The sequence below is a fragment of the Trichoderma evansii genome (assembly GCF_050947405.1).
Source record: "Trichoderma evansii strain SZMC 28006 chromosome Unknown GGI43scaffold_18, whole genome shotgun sequence".
NCBI classification, from domain to species: domain Eukaryota; kingdom Fungi; phylum Ascomycota; class Sordariomycetes; order Hypocreales; family Hypocreaceae; genus Trichoderma; species Trichoderma evansii.
Genome location: NW_028145188.1, coordinates 502338 through 524028, shown reverse-complemented (window position 1 = coordinate 524028; position 21691 = coordinate 502338). Strand labels below are relative to the sequence as shown.

At 44.7% G+C, this 21691-nt stretch overlaps 9 protein-coding genes across 9 annotated transcripts; 2 read left to right on the top strand and 7 right to left on the bottom strand.

Annotated features, from left to right (window-relative positions):
* Window positions 1-718: 718 nt before the first annotated feature.
* Window positions 719-2151, bottom strand: GGI43DRAFT_411836 (uncharacterized protein). The gene is made up of 3 exons (XM_083206763.1): window positions 1704-2151; window positions 1072-1567; window positions 719-991 (listed from the first exon to the last, which is right to left on the bottom strand). The coding sequence occupies exons 1-3, from the start codon at window positions 1921-1923 to the stop codon at window positions 853-855; spliced, it is 855 nt and encodes a 284-aa protein (XP_083058141.1). The 5' UTR covers window positions 1924-2151; the 3' UTR covers window positions 719-852.
* Window positions 2152-2707: 556 nt separating this feature from the next.
* On the bottom strand, window positions 2708-3681 carry GGI43DRAFT_424535 (uncharacterized protein; the record flags this gene model as incomplete). Its single annotated transcript, XM_083208388.1, has 3 exons — window positions 2708-2736; window positions 2842-3368; window positions 3413-3681. 3 exons carry the CDS (start codon window positions 3679-3681, stop codon window positions 2708-2710), a joined length of 825 nt encoding a protein of 274 aa, XP_083058140.1.
* Window positions 3682-4968: 1287 nt separating this feature from the next.
* On the bottom strand, window positions 4969-6993 carry GGI43DRAFT_411834 (uncharacterized protein). Its single transcript, XM_083206762.1, has one exon. It carries the CDS (start codon window positions 6439-6441, stop codon window positions 5149-5151), a length of 1293 nt encoding a protein of 430 aa, XP_083058139.1. The 5' UTR covers window positions 6442-6993; the 3' UTR covers window positions 4969-5148.
* A 444-nt stretch (window positions 6994-7437) lies between these two features.
* On the top strand, window positions 7438-8495 carry GGI43DRAFT_429193 (NmrA/HSCARG family protein; the record flags this gene model as incomplete). Its single annotated transcript, XM_083209069.1, has 2 exons — window positions 7438-7653; window positions 7694-8495. 2 exons carry the CDS (start codon window positions 7438-7440, stop codon window positions 8375-8377), a joined length of 900 nt encoding a protein of 299 aa, XP_083058138.1. The 3' UTR covers window positions 8378-8495.
* A 517-nt stretch (window positions 8496-9012) lies between these two features.
* On the bottom strand, window positions 9013-10212 carry GGI43DRAFT_429190 (alcohol dehydrogenase; the record flags this gene model as incomplete). The annotated part of the gene is made up of 3 exons (XM_083209068.1): window positions 9013-9022; window positions 9126-9861; window positions 9933-10212. 3 exons carry the CDS (start codon window positions 10210-10212, stop codon window positions 9013-9015), a joined length of 1026 nt encoding a protein of 341 aa, XP_083058137.1.
* A 357-nt stretch (window positions 10213-10569) lies between these two features.
* On the bottom strand, window positions 10570-12924 carry GGI43DRAFT_424531 (uncharacterized protein; the record flags this gene model as incomplete). Its single annotated transcript, XM_083208387.1, has 8 exons — window positions 10570-11037; window positions 11182-11704; window positions 11767-11930; window positions 11986-12084; window positions 12142-12380; window positions 12558-12608; window positions 12698-12856; window positions 12915-12924. The coding sequence occupies 8 exons, from the start codon at window positions 12922-12924 to the stop codon at window positions 10570-10572; spliced, it is 1713 nt and encodes a 570-aa protein (XP_083058136.1).
* A 601-nt stretch (window positions 12925-13525) lies between these two features.
* Window positions 13526-14529, bottom strand: GGI43DRAFT_429188 (protein-tyrosine phosphatase-like protein; the record flags this gene model as incomplete). The annotated part of the gene is made up of 2 exons (XM_083209067.1): window positions 13526-14469; window positions 14523-14529. 2 exons carry the CDS (start codon window positions 14527-14529, stop codon window positions 13526-13528), a joined length of 951 nt encoding a protein of 316 aa, XP_083058135.1.
* A 212-nt stretch (window positions 14530-14741) lies between these two features.
* Window positions 14742-15856, top strand: GGI43DRAFT_424529 (uncharacterized protein; the record flags this gene model as incomplete). The annotated part of the gene is made up of 6 exons (XM_083208386.1): window positions 14742-14772; window positions 14870-14874; window positions 15111-15185; window positions 15332-15464; window positions 15540-15650; window positions 15681-15856. 6 exons carry the CDS (start codon window positions 14742-14744, stop codon window positions 15854-15856), a joined length of 531 nt encoding a protein of 176 aa, XP_083058134.1.
* A 185-nt stretch (window positions 15857-16041) lies between these two features.
* GGI43DRAFT_411830 (uncharacterized protein) lies at window positions 16042-21631 on the bottom strand. Its single transcript, XM_083206761.1, has one exon. It carries the CDS (start codon window positions 21367-21369, stop codon window positions 16417-16419), a length of 4953 nt encoding a protein of 1650 aa, XP_083058133.1. The 5' UTR covers window positions 21370-21631; the 3' UTR covers window positions 16042-16416.
* Window positions 21632-21691: the final 60 nt, after the last annotated feature.

The following is a 21691-nucleotide window of genomic DNA, read 5'->3' as shown; positions in this document are numbered from 1 at the left end:
TCCGATGTCGATGCACTGGCGGGGCATTCTCCTCGTGCTGAATCTCCGAAACTGAATAGTGGCTTCGGCGATGAGATGGTACCTGCAGTGATTGTGTAATAAGGATATTGCACGGCCGTAAGCCCAATTCTAACTCCGAAATACGCGGCTCTAAAACAGAATCCTTATCGCCGACTCAATTGTGAGTCGTCAAACGGTGCTTGGCACAACGACGGTCTGCAGTTCTAAGGGACGGCAGAACACAAGGAATGATCTTTTGAGGATTTAAATGCGACGATAGAAGTTGCTCAGGCGGAATAAGAGCATCGTGAACACCAGACAGTCACTGAACTAGGAAGTAGAGATTACTCTAACGGGCATTTTAATTTTATTTTAACGCAATTCCCAAGTTCAAGGGCTTCAGAAGTCGCGGCTGTGCAATCCTGATTTTTGAAGTCAGGGGAGCCGGGAATAGAAGACAATGAACCGTGTTGTAGAACTTGACGGGACCCCGAATTCTCCACTACCTATGATCGTATGTGCTTGACCTGGAAATTAAGAGTCATTTATAACCTCAACCACTTACTCGCGCTACACAGCAGCTCATAGGTAGGAAGTACGATCCAAAAAAAACATTGATTAAGGGTAATTGCGTGAGTATAGTAAATTGAGAATATACCCAAAGAGAATTTTCTCCACCATACGGCGAAGCCACTATGGTGGCGGCTAAGATGAAAAATCAAGTCAAAAATTCAAGATATTATAAAAATATCTTCCTATTTATTATTGATCGACTCTTCTACTTACCCTTAATGCTCCCTTGTAAACGTGCCAGCCACAAGAAACGGAATATATAAAACATAACAGGAGGGATCACCCCATCCACCACAGCTCAAATGCGACAACATTATCTGCGTTTGCATAAACCGTAAAACAGCCTTGAAATCCCTTAAGAACAGGTGTATTTGCAGTGCCAGGAACGTACGAAAATATGCGAGAATTCGGGTATGGCCTATAAAGTCGAAACGGGTCAGCAAGCGGTAATCACAAGAGCGGCGGGGCAATAGAAGAAGGAAAAGGGCTACATCGTACATGACACCGTTGAAGGTAGCCTGTGTAACAGAACCATCCATTGAAATGCCTCGAACATGTACTTCGGTCATTTCAAAGTTGCATATTATCTTATAGCGGCCGGATTGGCAAGGTCCACCGGAAGTCGTGCGGCTCTTGAAGCTCGCAACTCCATAAGCATCTACCTGGAGGCGCTTTCTGTCCATGAGAATTGGTGGGTTTCCAGGGGAGCTAGATGTTCCGTCGTACAATACCATAGCCCCGGAGCTATTTGTCTGTAACCTAGCTGCTTGACCTTGAGATAGTAGTCTTTGAATAGATTGCGCTTGCGATAGGCGTTGGTACTGCTGAGAAAGAATCGTCATAGTCTCATCACGGCCGGCGCTGGATTCTCCAAAAATAGAATCGTGATTGGGATGAATTACATCGCCAGGGTTGTCTCGTTGGCTCTTCAAGAGGTCAATTTCTATCTTCTGGGCATGTATTAATTGATCTTTCAAAGCGGATATTCCTATCTCTGCAAAATATCAGCGAATTAGAACTTGATACAACGATGCGAGAGAATATTTTCCTTGTAGCTCGCTCTTTCAACCTTACCCTTCATTCTCTCTCTGCCCTCTTGGTGGATATTTGTTTCTAGGTGAGTAACTTACCATCTCCCCGTTTAAATGCGCTACCTCCTCGCCTAAAATGCTCCTGGAACTGGCTGTTTAACATCGGAGCGATACTTGTTAGATGGTTTTGTAAAATAGTATTCTTGTGTTCGTTCGCTCGCTGCGCCCTACGTTTGCGCCATGATCTATACTCCACAGCGACAGCACACCACGCGGATATGATGCTAGGCACGAGAGCCACGATTTCGAGCCCAGACATGCTTGATGCGGCTTTCGACTAAATGCGTTTTGTACGGCGTTACTGCTGAGATAAACAGTTGTAGAAGATAACGCGGACAAGCCCTCTTTAATTATTGTACGTCAGCTTGTCAGAGTTTATAACTTCCCAGAAGTCCCGATGCGGCTACTTGAAGGTTCACATGTATCCATCTGCCATGTTTTCGGGATTGGTGTTTAAAAAGGCGCCAACATTTATGCAGCAATGTTTCAGCAGCCGCCGGTAATGGCGCACAGCAATACTGAGGTTTCGCCCTTGTTTTTGTAGTGGTGGCCTGAATCCTTCGTGACGGTGTTAATACTCTTTGACCAAGTCGATATTCGCTACAAACAATTTTAGCCGCCTAATGGATTTGCGACGTCTTGAGTTGTGTGGCTATGGAAGGAATAGCTATAAAATAGTTGGTTTCATACTTGGTATAGCCAAACGTACAGGAAGAGGAAAGTTTTGGCCTATCGCGCTATCGCAGAGTCGCTCACGGCTGAAACGATGTTATTTTGAACTTTGTTTGAGGGTATGAGAACGAAACGAGACGATTATGAGAAGGTATAAGTCATATTGCCTGATGCGGAATAATTTTTCTATTTTATTCTCACCAAGAATAATTTAGCATGTAGCGGCGGTATTGAATATCTTGATGCCACTCACCAGCACTCATTGCAATGGTATTGCAGCTGTTGCAATTTAAGGGTGCGCATTGGAACCCTTTTGCATCTTAAAGATGAAAGGAACTCTAATGGCCTTTGTGAGCATTCAAAGCGTTGGACTAAGGATCCGGCTTAGCATAGAAGACTACTGCATTCAAAGATTAATAGATGTGGTTCAATTTAGATTGTAAACTACTCGCAAAACTGAATTTAGCTAACTCTATCCTAATACATCAACTTATTACCGTGCTACCTTCTTCAATAACCTTTTCGCTCTCTAATACTGATATTACGGCTCCGAGTTTCCCGTCTCCATTAATGAAATGAATAACGTAATTGTATCGTTGAACGATCTGACCTGGCAAAAGGCTTTTGTATGGCTTGGTGACTTGTCCAGTAACGAAATAAGCAGAACCAACTCGCTGATGTTCTTCATCAACAACCAGCCCGTCAAATTCCACTTTCAGCTCTGTGAGAGTGTCTTGCACGGCAAGGTTCTGCTGGATTATCTCCTCTGCCTTGACCTTCTGCTCGCCATTAAACAGCACTTCAGAGGCACTATATTCGAGGACAGATTCCTTAATATTTCCTTTAGAAATACCTTCGATAAAATTGATAAATCTCTCTTTCAATCCGGTCAACTTCTCAGGCAGCTCATAGCCGTATCCTGTATCCAACGGCGTCCGAGGAAGTTTTTCGACCTGATTCTTTATCGATTCTTTATCCGTAGCCGTGAGGATTCTCAGAACTTTACCATCCTTATACTCTAAAAGGTGAGTTCTGAAAATTCGAATGGGCGTCCAGAGGGCTTGATTCCCATGAACTCTTCCTTGAGTGTGCCACGCGCGATTAGGCGGCCAAAGACGAAGCTGTTGTTTTTATCGGCAAATACCTGGTCCAGGGTGACTTGTAGATCAGGAATAGCCTTGAACCCTTCCTTTGCTTGATTAGCATACTGCTCAGCAGTTTGAGGTCGATGATTTCGAGTAAGCTCTGGATGAAGCCTAGCCGTGATTGTGGCCCAGTCTTGCTTAGCGAGAGCCGCCACGTGGATGCGGAATAGAGAGACGACATCATCTGCAGCGTCGCTCATGGTGTCTCAAATGATGTTTGACTGTTATATGGGCTGCTAATAGAGTGTATACGATTCAGCCGACATTTAAGATATGGATATATATTGCTATGATCCGTATATTTATATTTGCATATTCTTGAACCCCTCATTTCAGCGGGCGCTGCTTCTAACTAAGCATCTAAAGTGCCCGTATTATGTTGTTTAGCTTAAGTAAAATGATGAGCGAAAAACGGCTGCTTACTTCGGTTTAGCGAATTACGCGAATTATGTCGAACCCGGTATGGAGATATAAATACGACATTCAACAGCTATAAGACTCGTGATTTCAATAGATTAGGCATATCTCTGACAACATTCTCCGGGGGAAATGCTGCAGAGATATACCCCTACAAAATTAGGGCCTCGACAATGGGCTTACTAGGCGCATACGGATTATTACAGGGCCAGAGACCAATTACAGGCCTCATCCTCAGTAAGATTGTCTATTACTAACTGTTACAGCCCAACCTACCAGAGGTACGGACCAAGGACTGGAGGTATATGCCAGAATAAGCCACGGGCCAACCAACTAATTGCGTAATATCTGTGCTGCAGCAAAACAGAAATCTATCATAAGTCCGTGCATCGTAACCTACCAGGGATTTATCAATACCACTCGGCAAATAAGAATGTAAGATCAGTGTATTATTACTCTTCCGAAAGGTTTACATAGCCAATCGCTACAAGAGTATCCAGGCTAAATATAAGCTTACACGTGGACTTGTGTTCTACTACCTAAGCAAATCACCAACCCCGCCATTCCTTCGATACACGCCACTTACAAAATCTCACGATGCCTAGGTACAGCCAAACAATAAAAAGATACGCAAAAAAATACAAAAAAAAACATACAACAGCCGGTGTTCGCCAGTGGTCACCCACCTGACTACTAATCTGCCGGTTAGTGGCTTGTCTATGGGGGAGCAGACGGGACCCCGAATTCTCCACTACCTATGGTCGTATGTGCTGGAGTCATCGCCAAGATACCTTATATTCAGCATCTTTCTATAAGCTGACTACTAAGACGTACCTTACCTCACCGATGCAACTGGTATTGTAATACAGAGTATAAGGTCGGCCATCGTTTGGCCACCGTGCCGTGACAGATCATGTACCCGCTTTAATTAGAAATTTTGCTGTGAGGAATTGAATATGAGACTATTGGAAGTAAGGTATAATAGTAATCGTCTCTTAAGATAAAGAGCAGTGCTGGGTTTTTCGTAGAGATCCATAAAGCTAAAATGATGAAGTCTATTTTATGAGTACGCTGGATTATTACGGGGCCCAGCATCGGGTCAGTCATGTTATCATCATTACCAATAATCTGGGTTTCGTCAAAATATTCCAAATTTAGATGAACTGCTATCCGAATTGCCGCTCAATATGCAAGAGCGTTTTCTATACCAAATTTCGATAAGTTGTAAGGAATTATTCGTACACCCAAAATCATTGCTTTGCCTTTGCAGCATTCTCATTTACAAGGTCAATGAGTCGATCATATGCCTTCTGATCGTTGCCACTTTTAAACTCCTCTTCACCTTTCTCCTCATCGAAGGAGAGCCAGCCATACTTATCGTCTACATATGAATATCTAAATAACCGCAGTTTTGGGTCGGCCTTGAGCTTCCGGCGAATGTATTGGATGTTTTCACGTTCGTCGTCCCTGAATTCATAGTCGGGCGGGAGATCTTCTTCATACCAGACATAATGACCATCTCCAGCAATCAACTCGGTAAGCGCGGGTTTCACCTCGTACACGCTATCAAAAAACTCAGCCCAAGATATGCCATTGTCTGCCGAGCCATTGTTACCCCCACTAGCACATTCCTTGATATCAAGAGACCTCAAAATTTGTGTGTGGCCGCATATGAAAGAGACCAGCTCCGGTCCAACAAAACACCTCTTAAGCTTTAGCGATTCCAATAGTGGAAGATCCTCGGGCTTAAGCGCAAGCGTGGTGTGGTTCATCCCTTCAAGGCCGAGGTGGTCCGACGTATAGATAGTTAGGTGTTTCAGTCCCGTCATATGGTGGAAAAAAGGAGTATCTAGATCAGAGAGGAACTCAGTATAACCCTCCTCTGTACTGGTCCTCCACCCTGCACCATTATCCATGCCGAGAATGTTGAAGGTTGCAGATTCAAGCCGTGAGAGAAATTGACGAAACTCTTCTGTACGGAAAGTAGACGTCCACTTGGGAATGAACTCATCTAGGACAAGCTCCCTCACATGGATATTGGCCGCCAGCGCCCGCCAGGTCTCGTTCATAAGAGCCCGCCACTGCCATCTCTCTTCTCTATCTCGGACCTGTTCTTCGGTTTCCACGCCATGGAATACGTATATTGATGTCCCATCAAAGCCATCCTCTTCCTCATTCCATTCATCGCCGTTGTCAAAGTCGAAGTCAAACTTGAGACTGACGGTACTCAAATTCGGAGTGAGATGACCTTGAAGGATCTTGGCTGCAGCTAGGGTGAAAGAAGGTACCGTTATCTCGTCATTGGGCTCGCAGTGAGCTTTAAAATCGATGCGAGTTGTGTACTGGCCGTGAGCCTCGATGGCCTCCAGTGCGGACTGCGCAACTCTCTCATCATTAGTGAAACGGATGGTCTTGAAGATATATGGCGCCAATTGAGCTCGATAGTGTTTGCAAGTAACACTGAGGCTGATTTTGTCACCGAATTCCAGGAGCTGGAGGACCTGGAGAGTCAATTCCTGTGGAAGGGCTAAAAGAGACGCCATCTTAGATTTGCCTGGGCACGTACATGAACGCGAGCTGAAGCAACGTCTTGCTCATCGAACTAAATACATGTATACAGCAGCTCAACGCGTAGTCATGTGATCATGATGGATTTGGTGCTGCTGCTGCCTAGGTAGCGTGCCTGTTTGGACCTCGTGTCGCTGTGAATAAAGCTACAAGTTTAGGCAGAGAATTCATGTCCATGGAAACAAAAAGCTTCGCAAACAGGGAGGGCGGTGGCTATGCTATTATGCGCACCCCAGTAGTGCTGAGCTCGGGCATCAGTGCGTTGTGGCAGGCAACACCAGACTCTCATGCGGTTCCACCTTCAGAACCAAAACTAGAAAGATATTGAACCATGAATACATGTAGAGGATTACTTAATGGACCGCCAGAATTTGCACTGTCTGCAGTCGCATGGTCTTTTACTTCATAAACAAGGCTAATACGCCATCGTATTACTAAACTCTCAACCAAGCACTCCATACACCACATTCTTCAAAAAAAAAAAAATAAATAAATAAATAAAAAAAATAAAAAAAATGAGCGTACAGGTAAATGAATACTTACACTAAATGGTTTCGTAGTCTCGCTTTACTGCTGGCTAACTTCCATGTTATAAAGTGTTCAAGTAATTATGGTTGTAGGTGAGGCGCAGTAACACTGTTGTGTATAACCAATTAATCGTCCTCCTGGAGTTGCTGAACAAGCAGCACGTTAAGATGACAAGCGTATCTAGAAAAAGATTCGCTGTAAAATTACGAGTAAATAGCATTATAAAGCAATCATCCAAACTTCGGAATAATTCTGAATATTGAATCGGCCAACTGTGGGTTTAACAAGCGATTATTAGACTATAGTTCGGCGAAGTGTGGGTTGTGGGCTCAATACCAGTAGATAGAAAAAGGCATTGAACAGCCCGTCAGCCAGGCTTGATGATAAGTAGCACTTCCGATACTATTTCATTCGATAATTTATCTTGAACCCAAACTCTAACAATGGACAAGCGACTCTTAGTTGTGTTTGGTGTCACGGGTAATCAGGGGGGATCGGTTGCCAATTTCGTTCTGGGCGACCCAGATCTCTCAATGAGATATTCTGTCCGAGGCATCACCCGCTCACCTTCAAGTCCCAAAGCCCAGACTCTTCGCGATAAAGGAGCAGAGATTGTGCAGGCCGACTTGAACGACCCCTCGACATTGAAGTACGCTCTTGTCAACGCACATACCGTTTTTGCCCTCACAAATACTCAAGAAAAATGGCAATACCGTCACCATTGAAACAGCGCAAGCAAAAGTGCTCTGCTCAGAGCTACTGCGGGCCAAAGCAAACTTCGTTATTTGGAGTTCTTTGCCGTATGCTCGGGAGATATCTAAAGGAGAGTTGGACGTCAAGCATTTTGACGTCAAGGCAGAAATTGAGCAATACATTCGAGGCTTGCCCATCAAATCTTCATTCTTTACTCCTGCTTATTTTATGCAAAACCTGATTGATTTCAGAATGTCACCGCGTCCATCATCAGCTGAGGAAAAACTATACGTCTTTTCGAACTGCTGCAATGAGAATACTCTTATTCCACTCATCGATGTCACCGATACTGGAAAATGGGTTGGAGTAATACTTTCGCAGCCAGAAAAGTATGAGGGAAGAGCCATAGCTGCAGGAGAAAACTTATACACCTGGACTGAGATCGCGAGGATTTTCTCAGAGGTTTCCGGTAAAGATGTCCGATTTCAGCACGTCTCAGATGAGACTTTTAGAAAAGTTTTACCTGAAGAGCTTGGAGATGACTTGCTCGACATGTACCGATTAATTAGAGACTACGGATACTACGGAATGACAATGAAGGACGACGTTGCGTGGGGTGCGAAGCAGGCTAAGGGTCAACTTACATCCCTAGAAGACTTGTTAAAAAGAGAAAATCTTAACTTGGATTAGAATATTTTTTCATGGCCGTATTTAGCAAATCAATTGCAGAGTATACTTATTCATGCTGATTGAGTACTATTATAGAACGTATCAATACTATAGAGTCCTGCCTCTTGTTGACAACAAATGCTATGACAGATTCCTTAGACATGCATTACACCTCTTGCAACAAAATTGGTGGCAAAATAATTTTCTTGGGTGACTCCTTTTCCTAGCTATAATGCATTAGCAACACAACCACTAGTCACATCGGCTAACCCACATATTTTCCGATGTTACACATTTTAAACCTAGTCTACCTTGCAGATCTCCATACTGTATTTTGCTTTTATCCACACATACATACTCTTGTTCTCGTCAAAACTAGCGATCTGTTATTCGCCATTGATAGCTTACATTAAAAGAATGGCCTCATAACGAGTAGTACCATTAACTCTTTTCCGAGCATACATATAGGTTTATTATAGCCCTTGTAGTGTCATGGTCGGCTATGCCGTATGTATCTTTTAGAGGCTTCTTACAGTCATTTGCAATATGAGCTTTGGGTAATTAAAATTTAATAGATTGCAAGTCATCGCATACGGCGATATCCGTACTCGTTAGATAGTATAAGGATCTTGATTAGTTGTACATATTATTTATTACTATGTTTCCCTATGTTTATGAACATAGCAATTATGTTTTTTTATATCAAACAAAAATATCGATGCTTCTCATATAAGTGAACCAGTACTAGATCTTTCATCGATGGGTTTACTCCATAACAAGAACACTTCTGAAGCGAACTTTACCAGACAGCATGTGTTCCATAGCCTCTGGTGCTCTGGCCATGGAGAATTTCTCAACCATGGCCTTTACGCCGTGGGTCTTTGCAAATTCAATGGCTTCTTCAGAATCAAGAGCATGACCGCTTGCCCATCCATGAACTGAGGCACCCGCCATAATGAGGTCAATCGTGTTGACCACAATGTCGCCCACAGCCGCGAGAACCAGCAGCTTACCGCCAGGCTGAAGAGCACCCGTAAGGGGGCTGATAGCCTTAGGGTTGGGTGCCGTGGCCACGATGAGGCCAGCACCACCCATTGACTTGAGCTTATCCACGGGGTTCTCAATGGCCGTGTCAATGAAACCATGAGCGCCGAGCTCAAAGGCAAAGGCCCTTTTGGATGCACCAGAGCTTAAGACAACTGTCTTGTAACCCATCTTGCTGGCATATTGGACAGCCAAGTGGCCCAGACCCCCAACGCCTTGAATGGCGACGATGCTACCCTGCTCTATATTCATCTTTCGGATGCCGTTGAAGACAGTCACTCCAGCGCATAAAAGCGGCGCTGCATCGGCCGGGTCGAGATCCGAAGGCACACGAACAACTGCCTCGGCACGCAATAGAACGTACTGGGCATAGCCTCCGTCCTGAGAGAGGCCACTGATGGCCTCATGCTCACAGTATTGAAACTGACCGCGCTGACAAGAGCGGCAAGACCCATCGTGACCTAGAATTGGGACCGTAAACATTAGTCTGTCTGAAAGTGTCGAAGCTATACCCAACAGCAGATCGTCTTACCTCCGTGCCAAGGCCCACCCACACGTTCGCCTCCCTTAAACTTAGTAACTCCTTCTCCTACCGCAACAATATCACCAATAGTTTCATGACCAAGAACTCGCCCTTGAATCGATCCATATTCGCCTTTAGCCGCGCCAGTGTCAGAATGGCACACGCCGCATGCCAAGACCTTAACAAGAACTTGGCCATGACCAGGAAGCCTGAGAGGAAGATCTTTGAGAACCATGGGTTCACCGGCCTGCTCCACCACCCAAGCCTTGTAAGTTTCTGGAAGAGACATGGTATTGAAAGTGGTGGGTTGGAGTATGGATGAGGAGTGATGAAGGAATAGAGACTATCACAACATGGAATTGAGTGGCAGCTATATAGTTGCAAATGAGAAGAATGAAAGACTTTATATACATGTTTTATAGCAGACATCTCACCTCGAGTACCTCATCAAGACGAAAAATTGGTTTGTAAACACACGTATAAGGCACCCACATGTAACCCACATATAGGCCGAAATAGTGTGGGTTAGTTGTCTAGCGCCACTACATGACATATCTATCCATTCTGGAGCTGAATTTAAGTTTTAGCACCTGAGCCATGCGGAGACGGTTAACATTGAATGTTAGACACTAGATACATGTATTCTTCATTGGCTGTCATCAGCTATATGCATCAACGGCTGTAACATGGGTGCAATAATGCCAGCCATCTCCCACGCTGGTGTCTTTGGAAGGTAAGTCGCGAACCGCTCAATCCAAGCCTTCGAAGAGCACTTGCATAGAGCAATCCCTTTTGCCGAAGCTCGGCCTCCATGTTCGACCCAAGAACGCGAAATATGGTCCTCGTCGAATTCCCATGCTGCAGCATCAAGATGTATGGAAGCCTCTCCTTCACTGCAATGGCATACCGTATCTATGTAATTCAGCAAACCCGCGAAAATGAGAGCACTGTAAGCAATGGCTGTATAGACAATAGGATCAAGTTGTCGACTGTTTCGCACCATCACATCGACGGTTTGCAGCACAGCAAGTGAATGAATGATTCCATGTCTACCTTCGCTTGACGAAGCCCACTTCTTAATCTCAGCGCTCTCGTCTCTTAGTCTTATCCTCGTCTGTTCATTAATACTTCTATTGCGAGGCAGATTTTTAGCTATCAAATGAGCAATAATTCGTAGATGATCCGCAGAGAGAAGGATATGAAGCAAATGGTAAAGTACCATCGCCTCATGTATGAGAGTCCTGACTCGGCGGCGCACCAGCAGCCTCCAACTGCTCATTTGATCTGTCTCTTCTTCCTCTCCAAGATACGGCTCCATAAAATGGTCAGTTGTACCAATCTCATGGTCAATATTATCTGCGGCAAGCTGGTTTGCTGCGGCTTGTAAGTGTTTAGCCCACTGAGAGAGTCGTCGCAAAACTCCATCGCGCATAGTCTCTTCCAACTCGTCGTTGAATATATCTGAAAAAATACGACGGCGCCGTGATTGGCTAAAAATTTCAAAAAATAAGCTACAGAGGCCAATGTTAGTATCCTCGATGAGCAGTGAACCAGGCAGGAACATATGAGAATTCCTCATCATCCACAGTAATTTTATATGACTCCGGTTTTGGGTATCGCGCTCGCGCTGGTTTCGCCGAAGGAAAATGTCTATACGATAACAGTTTCGCAAAGCAAAAGTAGACGGCAAGGTTGCGTCGAGTTCGTCATCGAGAAGCCGAGGACGTTGTTGACAGATGATGGATAGTTGCGTATCAACTTTGAATAGATTAATTATAAGTCTGATATCCTCCGTTAGCTCTGACCTGACGAATGCAAGGCCGTCAAAGAAGGGTCGACAGACCTCTTCCACTCATCCTGAACCATCTCTACCCAAGGAACATAGGTTCCAGGAAAGTCGTCCTCTTGGATTTCCCGCGAGAAAGTTTCACAAAAAAAATCAGAGCTTTGCAGTACCGTAATCAGGAGCCCGCATAACTTATTCGCCCTTGTCACAGCTTCTTCATCCTATTAAATGTTACTTTTGCACAGTTTCGTAGGTCAGCTTGTACGATGTACATACACCCAAGTACATTCCAAAGACGATATTCATTAAAATAGCTTGATAAGTTTCAAGCCGCCTGGCATTATCAGGCAGTTTGTTCTGTTTCAGAGGTTTGGTCTGCATAATAGTGAGCAAGTTTCCACCGAAGAACCGTGGGGTTTAATAGAGGCATACTAGAAGTTGGAAATAGCTATCAACTAAACAATGGTGAATGTCGATTACTATATTCTTCCAGCGGATATAATCTAGAAAGTAAGACCCAATCATGATTACAGAGGCTGCATTGTCCAGGGGCTTTTCGCTGAAGTCGTACGTTGGTGCGGTGATAATATGCCATCGGTAGTGAAACTTGGCAGCGTATGATTTGAAGCACAATTGTAACCACCTCTTCAACTCATCTGGCGTTTCTCCATCTTGAATTGGGTCCGATTTTGGTGACGACATGGATAACTTTTGAAGAATCCATTTTAAGTTGTCTATCTCATCCAGTGCACTGTGATCAGGGCTGGAACTGGTCGGATTGGTATATACTAGGGAACTTGTGAGGACATGCGCATTATCTGGCTTCTTGAATATGACATTGGGCTCACCAATCGGTGGATTCAGAGGCATATGCACTGTCTGAAGGACGGCAGTTGGAGCTGTATTAATAGCAGCACTTTCAGTCTCGTTCCTACGGCCGGCCTTTAAATTTCTCCTTTCAGTTGTCTTACGCCTCCTTAATGGAGACGTGGAGTAGGTGCACCCGATCGATCGCGCTGCGCAAAACGAGCACTGAGACGTGCCCTTACCGTCACATTTGGTCTTGTTTGCGTGACATGCTTTACAGGCTTGTGGCCTGGTTCGCCTTGTGTCTTCATGAGCAGCAACGTGCCGCTGCAAAACGTCGCTGAGGTTCAATGTTAGGCTCCATATCACTATATCGCAGCACATTGTGTAAGACTCACTTGCGCCCATAACATTCCCCGCAGATGTTACATCGATATAACTGGCCCTCGTGAGAAGCTTGATGACGCTGCAGATGCTGTTTTCGTTTATAGCTCTTTCCACAGTGGCAGAGATAGCGGTTGTCTAAGATCTGAAGTCTCTCGTTGAGGACCGCTATAAATATTAGGATGTCGGGTTACTATAGTTTGCTTACAAGCCCGAGTTGGCCGTTTAAAACGATAGCGAGGTGCCAACTTACATGCATTCGAAGATTCGTCTCTATCTGTCGAAAGTCTTTTTGAAGACATAGGAAAATATTCAAGAATTGCTTGTCACAAAGCAGCTCCAGTGATCAGTCAGGTGTTTTATGCCTAGCCAAAGTCAAGGTCAAGCCCCTGTTTCCAAGCTGATTGGTAAAAAGCTTCCTGAAAGTACGGCAAGGTCTGCTTACTAATGTGGAACCGTGGCAAAATACTATGCACTATTTAGAAGTGCAAAGGTTAAAAGATTTACGATCGCAACTAAGTGTAACTAAGTTAGGATTGATTGCTATGGCACTAATGCATATTATATGACGGATGTCTTGGGTGGACTCGCTAACCTCGCGTCTTTTAGCCGCCAGTTCACCATTCTAGGCTTCCTCATCAACAACGTCGTACTTTTTATGCCAGAGCTGCTTCATAGCTTGATAGAGAAGTAGATAATGACTTTGCCTCTGAACCATACCGTGACGCTGCTGGCTAAGGCTCTCAACCGCGTTATAAATTAGATCAGGGCCCTCATGTGGCAGATCGTGGTTCGCAAGAGCTCCAAGGTCCAGCTCTCTGATAAGGTGATCAAGAGCAATGAACACGCCCGTTTGGCCAACACCAGAGTTGCAGTGAATAATGCGCTTACTAGACGGCGCACTATATTTCGATGATACCTTGATTATATCCACGAAGCCAGGCAGGTCATCTAGACTGGGATCACCATAGTCATAGTAGTTCATATAGAGGAAATGCCAAACAACACGTGGTTCTTTTTCTCTATGCACATGCAGCAACAGCTTGCACACTTCGAACCCCTTGAAGTTAGTCTTCTCACCACTGTTAATTTCTGAAGAGACATCGCTTAGTTTTGCTCTCCAACCATCGTCCCACCGATTTGATTCATTAATGTTCCAGGGTTCTTTGGTATACGGAAAATAATGAGTGCCCATATCTTCCGTGAATTCAACCATGTTTGTAATCTGCACAATGACTGCTGGCGATGAGGTTTGCTCGGCAATCATACGCCAGACGTGGTCAATTGACTCTTCAATAGGTCCTTGCATTGCGATATAGCGCAGTGGAGGCTGACTTGGGTCAGACGGGGATGGCAAATTGATAGGGGAGGCGTTGAGGTATTCGGACGTATTTTCAGGAACCTGCAGCTTAACACGATTGTGGACAAAAGGCCTGATATTCTCATAGCGATCCATATTTGTGTGGTCATCTGGCTGCTTGTAGAGAGTCCATCGCGCATCCCCCAAGTTACCTTGGGCTGTTCGGGCTCGATGGGCTTGGCCCAGCTTCTGGCACTTATCTTTAATGTCTATGCACTCCCATTTAGTATTAGCAAAGAGAAAACTTCTTTACGGAATAAACGTGTCATTTTTTTTGGTCCTTCTAGGTTCCTTGCCACCTGGTACGCTACCATATTAGCAGCAACGTTGAACAAGATGAGACTTTGCCTGCTTGTATTATGTAGCAATGAATGTTCCACTACATGTTTCAGGAGGCTCCAGAGACAACACAGTATCAAATGTCGCTGACTGACTGCTGTATTTCCGTGGAGGCATGTGAAGATTCCGTCTGAATATAACAATGTTTTACGCTAACTTGACTTTGGCTTGGTGTATGATCGTCTTATCAGCTATGACTAGAATGCGGTCAAAACAAAGGAATGCATATGATGCATATTAGTAATTTTAACCAATAACTAATAACAGCAGGTCACGTATGTGGAGATGAAATTTATAGAACTTAAGAAACCAAAATCTCTAAGATAGATAACAAGTAAACCCGTGTTAAAATATACGTGCCTAGCAATCTATACTCATATACATGGATTGTAAAGTTAACAGTTTCTAAAAGTCGCTGCTTTTAAACGTTAAAATACCATCCTTGAGTACTCTTAAAATTCGTCCTGCTAATCTAGCAAAAGATTAGGATCTTTTATTCAGAAGTTTTTAGAGATCATGGAGTATTCCAAGGCAGGCGTTAATAATAGCAACATTTCCTTATATAGGCCAAGGGGGGCTAGAAAAGGTTGAAGCATTTAAATTTAAAAAAGCCTAATATCTCACCGCTGCAAAAACAAGTCCTGGACAGATATGATATAAGATTGTTAATGAAGCTCAACCGCTCTTTCCCATTATTAGCGGCATCTGCTTGACACACTGGAAAAAAAACAGCAGCCAAAGCACATGCCAGATGAGTCTCATATCAGATTTGAACCAGGATCACAGATGCAGAAGCTATCTGAGCAGGTATATGGGAAACTTCATAAGTGGCATAGCCAGATAATAGGTCCACGCAAGCATATTTGTAAGTCACCTGGCCACATTATTAATAGATGACTACTCTCCTTAGGCAGTGCACTGATCTCTTTTGGGAGTATAGTTGGCCAAGCTATGTGGATACTTCTAGAATATCGTCAGCTTCGCGCTGGACCAATGCTAATAATAAAAGTGATGGAAGAGCTATGTAATAAACATGGCATTAAAAGATATAGTGAATTTATGCAAATAAGCCATGGCTTAGGTGTCAAGAGTGGCTTTAAGCTTATTAATAAAATCTCTCCAAAGATAAAAACCGAGAATCCCGCGAAAGAATCTCAAGAGCTAATTAACCTCTTTCAGTCAGAGCCAATATACTTGATAGTGAGACCGAAGAAGAGTGGCTTGAGCTTTTCTCGGCCCCTACCTTTGTTAGGCTAAGAGAGTCAAAAGAGGGTATGGGGATATAATTTGAGGTTAGAAGAAATTTATATATGGCCTAGAGTCATAATGGCACGGCAGGCAATCACAAGAGTTGTAACTCTCATAACATTTATAGAATTTACCTTGCTTATCATTAACTGCAAGATCAGAGAGCATAGGAGTTGTACGCCAGATGGGGTGGAGCAGATGATTCTAATGGCGGGGTAACAGCTGTTACTTGTACATACATGCATGGGCAGCAAGCAATGGAACTCCAGCATCGATTCTCACAAGCCACTTTCAGATGGTCATTTCTTGCATCTCAACTTTATTGCACAAACTATCCACGAAACAAGCAACGCATAACAACTACTTTAGGGGGGTATATCTTTATGTCGTCTACTTCCAGGAGAAGACAACAAATTAGATCCTCTACAATATACTGTCCACATGTGAAAATATTAACAGAACTGTACTTTCGGTATACGTCTTTGCATGAGGGGATTAGAAATATATATATATATGAAACAAATAAAAAAAAACAATCTTCATACCAACTTCTGTAATAATTACCTCTCTCAATCCCACCAGTTCCACCCAGTGGTATTCTCCAAACCATTCTTCAAAGGCGTCGCCAATGTACGGAAGTATTCTACGTGACTATTACTCATGTCCATCACCAAGCCAGCAGCTGCTTTCACAACATCCTCATCATGGTCTTTTCCCAAGCCTTTGTTAAGAACATTACACCTGTTCATCATGCTTATTGTGAGCTCCAGTCGAAGGTGATCGACCAAAGTCACTTCGCTCGCGCTACGTCGCGCAGGCTCAGAACCTAGCAAGATGGCCATCTCAGCTATAGGCTCCACCGTTCCCAGTTCCCTCTGAAGCGTATTGAACCTCTCAAAGTACGGAGCTCCGCTAGACACAAATTCGTTGAGAAGCTCTACAACGTCATTTACACATCTGGACATAATCGTCTTGGCCTCATCCGGATTCTTAGGCTTCTTCTTGGGCAAGTTCAATATCTTCATCCTGAGCGGTAGCGTATCAGGAAGGGTTTTTGGCCTTCGGTTAGGATCAGCTTGCCACGCAGGAGTTCGAAGGCTATTTATCCTGTCCAGAAAGCGCCTCCATACGGGATTTTCAGGATCGAGAGACGATATGGTGCTTGAGAACGACGCATACTGGGAAGACAGCCCTTCTGTAATTAAAGTGTCTCCAATCTCGAAAACAAGCTGTTCCAGGCACTCGTAAAATACTTCTGGCTGCTCATCATCTCGCCAAGCCCTATTTTTAGTACCGAGATACACAGAGGCAGCTGCGACTGCGTTGGTCATGTAGCTGTAACTCTTGCTGCTCCAAAGATTGTACCAGTGTTTACCAGCATTAGACCTAGAAAGTTCTTTGTTATCTTGCACAGATTTGTTTATTCGAGCCAACCAGTCGGGAGGATTCATTTTCAGCAATATGTATCGCTTCATCAGATCAATATACTTTAAGGAAGTCTTCAACTTCATTGAAGCGAACAAAGTATTCAGTGCTGTCGGGAATACCGGGATGGGAGGAAGTTGAGCGTTGTCTGGTATACTGAATCCATTCTTTTTTAAGAAAAAAGCCATCCATCGTCTGTTGGTTTCTGCGGAAGAATCCAATATGAAATGCTTGAGCTCCGTTAAAGCTCGACCTTGGTCAGACTGCAAGTCTAATTCAGGACCTGCACACAGGAGAAGATCCATGATTGGGGGGGTTATAAAGTTCCCAGAGCCATCTCCCCATATTTCAGGCAGGTCATCATCAGATTTCAGTACATCCCAGTCTACAGCTGACTGTGCTTCGTGAACTGAGGCCGCCATCGGCGCAGCATGTTCGAAGAGCGATTCAAATATGCGCCGCCTTACTACAGGACTAGTCGTTGTAGTTATTGCCTCTATAAGTGCTTTGATAGAAGCCATACGAATGTCAACATGAGCGGCTTTTTTAAGAATTCGAATGTTCAAATCTACCGCGAGGCTTGAATCAACAACTGGGGATTCTCTTAGCAGTTGCGCCAGCATTTTGACAGTAGTAACTTTGACCAGCGGCCCCTTTCCGGCTGATGCTTCGGGATCCTTTGCGCGTCTTTCCGCTTGTTCTTGGAGTTTATCCAGAATGGCATCTGTAAAGCTCTCAAAGAATCTCTTTGCATCAGATGGAAGGAGGCTCATGAGGGTCTGAGGGCTAAGGAGCAATCTATGCCATGCACTTGCGTTAGGATGCTCCAAGACAAACTGTTGAATCAAAGGTAGTGCCAAGGACGGATTGGTCCCATCCAATATCATGCTGATTGTACACGAAAGTGTATGATATGGCTTTTCTGACTCGGGTTTCTTCTCTATGCTCTCAAGAATTGAAGTTGCTAGACGGACGAGCAAGCGCGTTGGCACATAGGAACTCAGATTCTCCAGCATAACAATAATACCCTTGTAGCTCTCTCTCTCAATGAACTCTTGGTCAAGATACACAGCCGGAAAACGCGCCCTGTTGGTATTAGGGAATGGTGTCTTCAGCAAAGAGGTGTCTAATCCAGATTCCATATTGAGAACCAGAATTCCTGCCGCTATATAAGCATCCGCTGCTTTGCCAGTAAGCTTCCTTCCTGTGGCATATGCCGACTCCCAGAAGGAACAAGGACGTGGCTTTCCTGGGATAACTGCCTTGACAGTCTCAATGGTAGAGGGATACGAGGTTCTATTCAGGTCAAACGGCGTTGTATTTTTTGATTGACAGATCAAAATATCCAAATAGGTTGGCGCGATAGACTTGCTTTTCTCAGGCTGCGATATCCGGTCGTATTCCGGGTCGGGATTCCACTCAATTGGCTGCATATCCTCATCTTCATCGGGAAGAGATGGCTCAGGACGTTGATTAGCTGATTCATCAATTCCAACTTCATCCAACTCAATATTAATCCGACTAAATACCGGCCACCAAAACCGTTCAGCCTCTTCCAGAGACATACGATCCTTGGAAAGATTAACAGTTGCATGCTTCCAGGCCTTTGTAATGCGGTCTTGACGTTGTACCCGCAAAGGGAAATCTTTTGAAGTCGGACTCTCATTATATCGCACCCGCGGGGAATGAATATATAGCTGCAGAGCTTCTTGCCAGCTATCTATAAATTCACCAATGGCCGCTTGAGTTTCTTCATCTACCTGCACTGATGCCATGGCTTTATGAGCATCCATAAACACAATGTCCTCGATTCGCGATCGTGTATAGGGTAGATATGCCATAGCCATGCCATAATGTCTGGATAGATGCTGGATAGCGAGTCCTTTGGGCCAAATCTCGCCAGCTGTTACTATAGCAGGGGTCTCAAGTATTCGACGTTCCGCCCAAATAGAGTCGTGGAACACCGCCAAGTCATTAAGAAATCTGATAGTTGGTGCTCTCATAGCTTCGGGTTCCTCGACTGATCTATTGGATATTGTGGAATAGGCGTAGCTGGACTTAAACTTCTCACCTACAGGGCTAAGAAGAGTCGATATCATTTTCTTCAGCTTGGAAGAGGTTGGCTCCCACATAGCGTCGTATAGCGCATCGTCAGATATCTTACTATGGTCTTGAAAGTCGTTGACCCGATTTAAGCGGCAGAGTATTGCAGTTTTAATCAAGTGAAAAATTCCTTCCCAATCTTTAGGGGTAAAACTTGGTTCGTTTACAGCCATCATGGCAGTCTCAAAAAGAATTTCCAAAACTTCATTCGCAGAGCGTATGCTCTTGGTAAGTTGTTCCAGAGTAACAGTCAATGACGTCTCTCCGACAGGGAGCAGTACGGCCAGAAGGTCGACCCCTTCTCTTCTTGAGATACAATGCTTGCTGTACATTTCTTTGACTGTCAATGGATCTTTGTTGAATCGCCGTGCCCATCGAAGCGTTTCTGCATAGAGATCAAGATCTCCTATTGCCATGCAAAGCGAAAGAGTAGCTACACACCACTGCGCTCGGATTTCCGGGCTACGGCCTTGGGTAGCCTTTTTTATCCTTCTGGGCAGCTCTTGAAGGCGAATCTCAGACCTCATGGCATCCACATCCTCCACATCCACCACCATGGAAGGGATATCTGTCGAAATCCGGTTCAGTAAAAGGGCAAGTAATATGTGGTGGTCGGCTAAATCTGTGTTGTCCAAGTCTCGCCTTTGGAAGACGAAGGTAGTGCCGTGGGCATATCCAATATCATTTCCTGTCTTTCGGACTTTGATAAACAATGGAAGAGCTTCGTCTGCGGATAATTCGAAAAATATATCTGCCGGCCAGCGGAGTGACGATTTCTGAAATTCTCTGTGGTCCAAGAATTCGGGCTTTCCAATATCAAACTGATATCCGGCCGCGTTCTTCAGGTATAGGCGTAGAAATCGATACCTCAGAGGCTTAGGAGCATTCTTTATAAAGTCAACTAGTGAATTGCTATTCACCACAGCTTGAGGAAGAAAAGAAAATAGGGCGGCCAGCATCACCGTATACTCGGCTTGCGCGCGTGAGCGGTTCCACACCTTGACCAAGCGAGCAACAATCCTTTTATAATGCCAGGTGGAATTGTTAAACTTTTTATGAAACTCTTGATGCACTTGTAGACAGGTGATAACCCCGATCCAGAATTTCATCGCCATGTCACTCCCTATCATTCGGCTGGATACAAATCGCTTCCCCAACGGATCAACGATTGTTTCCAAGAAATGATTTGGAGACACCCCAAGCAGTGCTTCACTCTCTATGAACTTTTGCAGAATATCCAAGCCGTATTCTATACGGTTAACCGCGAGAGACTTTACTTCAAGTAGAAACTTATGAGCGGTGATTTCGCCACGCCGTAGCTTTTCGTTGTAATAATGTTCAAAGAACTCTTGATCTGTGGTCGCAGAGTGATGGTAATTCTCTGGGAGCTGGCGCTTCATGTCTTCCCATTCTATTCTAAATGCACCGCTGCAAGCCGGGATAAGCTTTACATATTCTCGGCGCAATGGACGGCTGTCAAATGGACCGCCGTCAGTACCAACGGCAGATGTCTCTGCGTCAACTCCCCACAACAGCTTCAGGAGCTCTTCTATAGCACTCTGACGCTCTTGTCGAGCGCCTCTTGCGCGGCCAGTATCTCCAAGCAAACTGAAGAGAAAACGAGCATGGTCCAGAGTGAGCTTTGCCGCAAGCTGTGCAACCCCAAGTGCGCCGCCAACAGCTTCCCAGGCTTTGGCAAAGGTCTTTTCACGACGTAGATGGCGATAGAAGTGTCTGATGGCGGAGTGCTGGGCACTAAGGCAGAGTTCTTGGCGCATAATTGCGACAATTGCGTGCGGTTCGTTGGTAGCCGAAGGCCATAATGAGAGGACAATGGACGGGAGAATATCCGATTCAACGAGCGATATCAGCTCAGAGGTAAGAGAAGATGCCGCTCCTGGATTGCTGGTCAAGACATGGCGCAGATGGATTGCCTGGTCTCCAGGCGCAGCGCTTTGGAGAAGCTTCAGATCAAAGGCTACTGTATTCGCCATGGCGACTTGGTGTAACGACACTTTTGCTAGAACAAGATGATGCCACAGATGAATGGTAAGAGTCGTGGCGATGGCGATGTATCTTTTTTATTTGAATTCACATCTGAGTCACAAACTTTAGTCTTTTTCATGGAATAAACAGGATTCAAGGCCAGATCCTTCCAAGTCAGCCTTGTGAAGTTGCGGCTGTGTCTTCTGCTGTTGGTTGTTGATTATTTGAAGTTTGAGTCAGACTCGCATATACGAGCTAGCTCTAGCTATTAGAACAACCCCGCACCGCACCAGAGGATTTAGATGCAGCAGTTCGCAACGTTGAGCACAT